Source organism: Colobus angolensis, unplaced genomic scaffold (assembly GCF_000951035.1).
Source record: "Colobus angolensis palliatus isolate OR3802 unplaced genomic scaffold, Cang.pa_1.0 Scaffold27, whole genome shotgun sequence".
Lineage (NCBI taxonomy): Eukaryota > Metazoa > Chordata > Mammalia > Primates > Cercopithecidae > Colobus > Colobus angolensis.
Window position 1 is genome coordinate 17637262 of NW_012115932.1, and position 8424 is coordinate 17645685.

At 46.0% G+C, this 8424-nt stretch overlaps 1 protein-coding gene across 1 annotated transcript in view; it reads right to left on the reverse strand.

The window, feature by feature from the left end:
• The window catches only part of BOD1 (biorientation of chromosomes in cell division 1), a 17935-nt gene extending 9760 nt beyond the window's left edge, over positions 1-8175 (reverse strand). Inside the window, exon 1 of the mRNA XM_011947833.1 lies at positions 8160-8175. Coding sequence (XP_011803223.1) covers positions 8160-8175 — 16 coding nt within the window. The remainder of the gene's footprint in view (positions 1-8159) is intronic.
• Positions 8176-8424: the final 249 nt, after the last annotated feature.

Below are 8424 nucleotides of genomic sequence, written 5' to 3' on the forward strand. Positions count from 1 at the left end.
AGGCCAGCTCTGAGACAGCAGAGGTTGTGGTAGACGCGGCAGACACTGCCTGCTCGATTCCAGGCGCGCCCCAGATGGCGTCGCCGTTGGCCTTTGCATTGTGGGGCGGGAAGTTTTCTGTAGCCATCTCCAGCGTTCTTTATAGGCAGTGGCCTAGCGAGGGAAACTACAACTCCCGGCAGGGCTCCGGCTTGCTCGTCGCGATTTCGCGGGGCAATATGGGAATTGTAGGCGCAGGCCTCGTGATCGCTGCAACCCGCTTGGCCTTCCCAGGCCACTCTCTGCTGAGTTCCCATTCAATCAACACGTCCCAGCAGTACCTGATTATAACAGTCATCTGTGGAGCTGATTAAAAGTATAGATTACCAGAATTATTTCTTAAGGATTTTGACCCAGTATTTACGGGTCGAGACCTAGCAATCCGTGCTTTTAGCATGCACCCCCATGTCCTCCTTGAACAACATGTTCTGGGAAATTCCAGAAAAGTAGAAACAGTCAAACTTCTATTGTTCAGAAATTTGTGGGGTTCCCTCCTTTTGGTTTTAATAGCAATGCATACTCATTTTAGAAAATAGGAAAATAACGGAAAAGTGTGAAGAAGAAAATAAAATTTTCCTTAAGTCTCTCTTATATGTGTGCGGATTTTCTCCCAAATATTAAATATTGTCAATAATAATAAGCCAATATTGAATAATTAAAAAGTACCAGGCGTGATACTAGGCACTTTACACGCACTGCTACACAATAATCTAAAAAGCAGGCACATATTACCATTATTGCTATTTACAGACGTAGAAATGGAGGCAGAAGAAAGTTTGTTAACCTAGTCACATAACTGGAGGTAGAAGAGTAGGATTTGAACCCAGGTTTTGAGGATCTAAATCTTGCATGTTTAGCTGAGGTATCCTGAGAGCTAGTTGGTATCCTACAATAGGTAAGGCTTTATATCCTGAGTTTCTTTAAGTGGCCACAGTTCACCATTGGAATCCCATAGCTGCCACCATTATCCTCTCTTCCCTTCATTTTTTGCCTATTGTTAGCTCAACTGCCCCTCCCAACCTCAGCAATTATGTCTGCTATTGTTATTTCCTCATCCTACACAAGCAGTAGAGGGGATGTAAATATCAAATTCTGCAATATCCTTGGCTCCTGGGATGATGCAGAATTGGCAAAGATCCAGGATGTTCTCCACACCAATATTTAGTACTCAAGACAGTTTAAATTTTTTTTTTTTTTTGAGACGCAATCTCACTGTATCGCCCAGGCTGGAGTGCAGTGGTGCGATCTTGGCTCACTGCAGCCTCCTCCTCCTGGGTTCAAGCGATTCTTCTGCCTCAGCCTCTCGAGTAACTGGGATTACAGGCTCATGCCACCACGCCTGGCTAATTTTAGTATTTTTAGTAGAGGTGGGGTTCCCATGTTGGCCAGGCTAGTCTCGAATTCCTGACCTCAAGTGATCTACCCGACTCAGCCTCCCAAAGTGCTGGGATTACAGGTGTGAGCCACTGCACCTGGCCAAGAGAGTTTAACCCTCCAAAGAAACATTCAGGTGTTGGATTATACTCATCCTCCAACACCAGCTCAATCATTCACAATGGGTCAGTTAATGACAAACATTCTCTCTTGATAGCTCACCATCTTTGAGATTACCTAACATCTGTTTCTACTGGTTGACTCCACACTGATCACTCACCTTCAGCCCCAGGAGAAGCCCAGTTCAGGCTACCTCAGCTCCAGGTTCTTTCTTCTACAAGCCCCTGATCACTCTGACTAGTCTCTTCTCCATTTTTGGCACCCCACACCTTACTCTCCTTCCTCAGGGAAAATTCTTCTGACCCCTAGATCCAATGAGGTCTTTTTCTGTAGCAATTATTATAATTGGAAGTGAATGAGTTACAGACAAATTGGCCACCTGTGTCCCCTGATAGAGTGTAAGATTTAGAATGGGGACCATGACTTGTTCATCACTATGTCTCCAGCTCTTAGCACAATAGTTTTTAGCTCAAAGAGAATGTATAAATTCCTGTCTGTTTCCTAAAGCTGTGGGATAGCGTCACAGAGTGCGTGGGTAGGATTATGTGTAGCCATACTCTTCAGAAAAGAAGGAGCATTCTAGCAGGAGATGATGGATGAATCTGTCATGACTTAAATGGGTAAGTGATCCTGGAGATTGTCTGCACATGGTTCACACTGTGACAATTTCACTGTCTGTCATGGGGACCTGTGTCCTGGTTGCTGGGTCTCTGAACGTTGACAAGAGGCTGCATTCTGTATCCATGACCTTCCCTCTGGAATCGAAGTAAATGGTGAGGGATAAAAGGGGAAGGGGATGAGGAGTGAAGATGATCGAGCCAAAGGGAGGCTTATTATTTATTCAAACCATGGAATAGGAGGCCTCCACGACATCCAAAATGTATTCTTCCCCAGTCAAGAGACATGTAATACACACCAGCAGTCATCAGAGAGCGCCATTGCTGTATTAATAATCCAAAACATTCGGAAATGTCTGTGTGGAATATGGTTTTTACTTTGGCGTAGGTAGTAATCTGGTTTTCAGATATCCTTCACGTAGCAAATTGTTGTTGCTTCTCAGCGTTAAAACTTGTCTGTATTAAGTTACCCAACCCCAAAGAATTACACATTTTAGGTGCTGGAATATTTTTTTGTCGAAGGCTACGTGAAAAAGTAGAACTTCCACAAGCCCAAATATAGACCTCACAGAAACTGGAAAAGAAATGAGATCTATCGTTTGCCAAGGGAGATAGAAGAAAGTAGTCAAATGTGTGGACTTTTTGCATCAGCTGGCAAAGCTGAATCACCTCTCTGAACCTTAGTTTCCCCAGAACAGTGGAGAGGCTTAAGTGCCTTTTTGGCAATCCATTTTAGCACAATTCTTGGTCTTTAGCAAATGTTTAATAGCATATTATCATCATGAATTTACATTTGGGTCAGGAGGTTATTTAATTAACTTCTATTTCTCCTCTTGGCCTCTAAATTCCACAAAGGCAGGGATTGTCTGTTTCAACCATCATTGCATCCCTAGCAACAAGAACAGGACCTGGGATATCAGGCTCTCCATAAATACATGATGGATAAATTAAAAAAAAAAAAAAAAAAAGGAAGGATGCGTGAATGGGAAATTTACTCTTCTAGGTATAGGATAAGACCATTTAAGACTTTTGACACTGCCCTGGACCAAATGTCAGAATATAGTCAATATTCAGAGGGGTCAAGTACAGTCTAGGGATCTGTCCATAATATATGACAACACTGGACTAAGAGTCTGGGCCTTGGAGCAGGCCCAAGGTTAGAAGATGATCTGGGCGTTACCTTGGTAACCTTCCAACCTTCTAATCGAAGATCCTAGTCCTGAAGTGGGAGCATTCCAGAGCCCTAAGCCTGAGTCCAGGGCTGCATTTAGACAGCACACTTGCTTGGGGTAGACTAGTTATTGGTCCTTCTTTGTGATCATGAGGTGGCTCTTTTTCTTCTTACCTGTCTATATTCATCCGAGGAGTCTTGCCAATTCTTAGTCCGAACAGCTGTTCATTTCTTCATTAACAGCGTCCAGAGTTTCTTGAGATTGCCTTGTCTGTAGCATTTTGGCTACATCTGCACCATCTGATCCCTGCTTCTTTTTTTTTTTTTTTTGAGACGGAGTCCCGCTCTGTCGCCCAGGCTGGAGTGCAGTGGCCGGATCTCAGCTCACTGCAAGCTCCGCCTCCTGGGTTTAGACCATTCTCCTGCCTCAGCCTCTCGAGTAGCTGGGACTACAGGCGCCCGCCACCGCACCCGGCTAGTTTTTTGTATTTTTCAGTAGAGACGGGGTTTCACTGTGTTAGCCAGGGTGGTCTCGATCTCCTGACCTCGTGATCAGCCCGTCTTGGCCTCCCAAAGTGCTGGGATTACAGGCTTGAGCCACCACGCCCGGCTGATCCCTGCTTCTTTTTTTTCGTTTGTTTCCTTTTGATGTTTTCCAGCATCTCTAATGATAGATTGGATCCGATACACATTTGAAAAAACAGGGTTTTAGTAAACACGAATCCCCAGCACCAAGCAACACTACTACAGTCTCCCCAACCAAATATGCATCTTGGACAAGATTTTACGCCACCATGTTTTTAATACATTGTCATGTCAAAGTATTATTAATAAGGGTTGTATAGTGAAAGAGGTGACCTGATGTAATACAGAGAAAAAGGTGAGACCTTTGGAATTTGGTTTACGTTTGGATCCAGCAGCTCTGCTTATTGGCTGTGTGACCTAGGGCAATCCATTAGCCTGTCTGAGCCTCCATTTGCTCATCTGTAAATTGGGGATAGTAATACCTACCTTGAAGAACTGCCGCAAAAATTAGAGACACTATGTGTGTAGAACCTGACACAGAGTAGGCCCTCAATAGCTAATAACTAATAATGTGGTCTTGATACAACTTCCTGATGTATTTAATTGTAGCCTATTATTGGGCAGAAATCTTGGCTAATGTGTATCTAGAGTTAACACTAATAAATGTATTAGTTTGATAGTTTCAATCTTATGAGGACACAGGGATCGACTCAGCCAGTCTCTAAATTGGTAGATTCAGTGGAGCTGAGTTCATGGCCAAATCCTGCATGCTACTGCTGCTGGGTCTGGATCCATCCACTACCTCTGTCTTCACACTTCGTGTTCTCTAGCAACACTCCCTCTGCCCCCAGTCACTTCTAGTTGCCTACCCAATATCCATTTTCCCTAATTTATAAACAGGACCCAATTTTGTTTGGGGCTGCAGCACGTCTGGCTAAAGTATGTACATCTGTGATTTCCTTATTGCTAAGAGTGACCGTAGGGCCCAGTTCTGGCTGCGGAGAGAGAAACTGAGGGTTTCTGGGAAAGCTTTGCCTTGCTGATAGAAGCAACACCCCTTCCTGCCGTAGCATCCTTCCTTCTTCCTGCAGGGAGGTTCAGCACTCAAGAACCAACACCCTAAGGGTTAGCTGGGGCCATGTTACTAGTTCTGGCCAAAGAGTTGTGAGCAGAAGTGACTTGTGTCACTTCTAGGCCAGGCCATTTTCATACCAACATGAGACCTCCCAGAGCTCTCTTTCCACCTGCTGTGGTAACCAGGAAAATTTGAGATGATGGCTAATCCATCATCCTGGGCCTCAAAGCGAGGTGACACGGAGCAGAGGTCCCAGATAACCCGACATGTAACGTGAGTGAGAAAGAGACTGTTTGTTTCAAGCCACTGAGATTTAGAGTTGTTTGTGACTGTGGCGTAACCTAGCCTATCCTGCCTGATACAATCCTGAGCACGTTCCTCCACTAAAGCCGTCACTTTTGGAATGACCAAATATGGAAACTAATGAGTGAATAAATGCGCAAGTGAATCAAATTTCTTCCCCAGGGCCCTGTGCCTTCAGATAATTTCTATGAGTGACTATAAGTCAACCTAGTTTACTCTATGTCTCCTTGAGACAGCTTAGGTCAGTCCTTCTTTAACTTTGTTGTTTATTGAAATTCCCTGAGGACCTCGTTAAAACATACAGGTGCTCAGTCATCCTGCCAAACCCACAGAATGGATCTGTAGAGACGGGCCATGGCCGTTTACATTTTTAAGCACGTTTTCAAGGGGGTTCTGAGAGTGGACCAGGGTGGGGAACTGTTGTCTCTCTGGGTAGGAACATCAGATCCATCAATGGAGCTGAAAGAGAGATTATTTTCCACACGTGGGCTTCTCGAAATCATTTTCTCCTCAACTCCTACTCCCATCCTGCCTGCTTGTTTCTGGCTGGCCACTTCTGCCTAAAACTGAATACCTTTGGTAAAGATTTACTTGAACACAAAGGTGAAGCTCTACGACCTTTGTTGGCAATGTATCCTCTCTGGTCTTTGCACCTCTGGCCTGTAAAAGAAAGGAGTTGAAACAGGGTGATCAGAAGAGCAGCAGGTCTGTAAGAGACAACACTGAACAGTCTAACAATTCCACTGCTGCCATGCACACAATACAGTGTGATGAGTGATTGTGCTACTTCTAAGATAATGAAGAATATATATAAATTATATATATATATATATATTTTTTTTTTTTTTAAAGAGTCTCACTCTGTCACCCAGGTTGGAGTGCAGTGGCACGATCTCGGCTCACTGCAACTTCGCTTCCCAGGTTCAAATGATTCTCCTGCTTCAGCCTCCTGAGTAGCTAGGACTACTGGCACACACCACCACGCCTGACTAATTTTTGTATTTTTAGCAGAGACGAGGTTTCACTATATTGGCCAGGATGGTCTTGATCTCCTGACCTTGTGGTCCACCTGCCTCACCCTCCCAAAGTACTGGGATTACAGATGTGAGCCACTGCACCCAGCCAACATGTGTTATCTGTATAAATTTACGTGTGCTGCACACCCTGGGACATAATGATGGGACAGAGTTTAAAGCTCTGGACAAACGTCTCCTTTGCTCCTGCCAGTATTTCTCTGCAATTGCATGTTTAGCGTTACTTGGAGAGAATATCTAAATCTGAGGACTCTGGACCGTGAGACCCAGGAGAATAGCTCTCCTGCCATCCAGTCTCATCCACCGACTTCCCATATCCTGTGCCAGGAGAGCACAGGGAGGCCTAGCTCTGGGTGTCTGGGTGTGGCTCAGGTGTGGGTGGGTGTGGCTTAGGTACCACCTCTCTGTGGCCAGGCTCTGTCAGAGGCAAGCAGAAGTATCTGAGCTGATGTTCGTGGGAATCCCTTTCGTTTCTGAGGGCTGAGCGGGCCCCAACATGTGCTGGATCTTTCTGAAAATGCAGCTGAAATCCTAGAGATTCAGGCGACGGGGAGAGGCAGAACAGCAGATGGTGCCAGCCAGGGGAAGGGAAGTAATACTGATTACGCACCTTCTACGTATCTGGTCCTTATCCTCCTTACCCCCACCACCTCTAGTTGAGACACAAGCTCTGCAAGGCAGACAGATGTTATTCCCATTTTACAGATGAGAAGACTAAGGGGCAGAGAGGGGACATCAGTTCCCTGGTGTTGAAGCCAGGGTTCAAACAAGCCTGCCTGATACCTAAAGGCTGGGTTCCTCCTGCTATAACATATCAGGAGAATTGTGGCCTTTGGAGACAGGTCTGGGGTAGAATCCTGGCCCCACCACCAGGAGAAGTTATCTCTCTTCTTGGAGCTTCTTTCCTTGTGTGTGACATGAGGACAATAACGGAACTTACATCATAGGGATGCTGTGAGAATTATATGAGACAATGCCTGGTAAGGGCCAGGCCCTAGACCCGTGCTCCCATGATGATCCTGGAAAGGAAAGGGACTCAGCTGTGGTGATTTGCTGTTCAGGGGAGGGACCATGCAGGGGTGAGGAGGGACATGCATATAGATTTTATGACTCCTAAGTTCAGAAAGCTTTCTCAGGGCACAGGTGGCTGTTGTTTACCGTAGCCAGCCCTCCCAGGGGCCAGGGCGGAATCCCACAGAGATGTGTGATAGCCGCGTGGGCAGCATGGGAGGCACCTGATGTCGTGTCTGTCTCAGCATCAGGGCAGTGACGTCTCCACAGGCTGTCCAGTGGTGTGATGCGGGTGCGGATCCTATCCCTGTAGTGTCTCAGCCTGGATCTCTAGCCTTCCCAGGGATCTTGAGAGTCACCCATATTCTCTCCTGGCTACCGTTACTGCTTCAAGTTGCCAGAATTCATTTCTGTTGCAACTGAGAGCCTTTCCCGGGTAAGTAGGTGGAGGAAGGAGTGGCTCAGGGTCCCGGGCAGAGGGAACAGTTTGAGCAAAAGCCCAGAGGCTTGAAGGACATGAATATATTCTGAAAAGGCGGGGCCAGTCCCATGAGCTCTGTGGAGGTTGCAGAGCATGTGTTTGAGATAGGACGAGATCCAGCAGGAGATAGGCTTGATGAAGTAGCCTGGGACCTCAAATGCTGCAATTTCAGAGATTGACTTTTACCTTGGGGTAAAGACAATGCTTTTCAATAGGGCAGGAGCAGCATAGTATACAAAATTTACAAAGATTCTTCTGGGCTAGCACAGAAGTGTGAGTGGATGGGGTGACACTGGAGGCAGGGAGACCAGAGAGGAGGCTGCAGGGATCATCTCATGAGGCGGGTGTTGGCTAGGGCATCACTGCTCCCTGGGATCTGGCTCAGCCTGCTCACTGCCTCCCAACCTACCTCTCCCCACGGCCATCCTAGGTCCTGCAGTAGGCCGATCCCGACCCCCTCCACGATTTCTTCAAATTCTTCACCTCTGCATTGGAATTCCTGCCTCTGCTGTATTCTTTTTAATTTAGGGGCTTTTATATGAATCTCGGCATCTTTATTATTTGGTGCTGATTGACTTTCTGAAGGAATCAGAGGAGGGACTGATGTTTCAGCCACATTAAAAACAAACAAGCAAGTCGCAAATTGCACTTTCAACCTTGTTCTTAGAGGACAT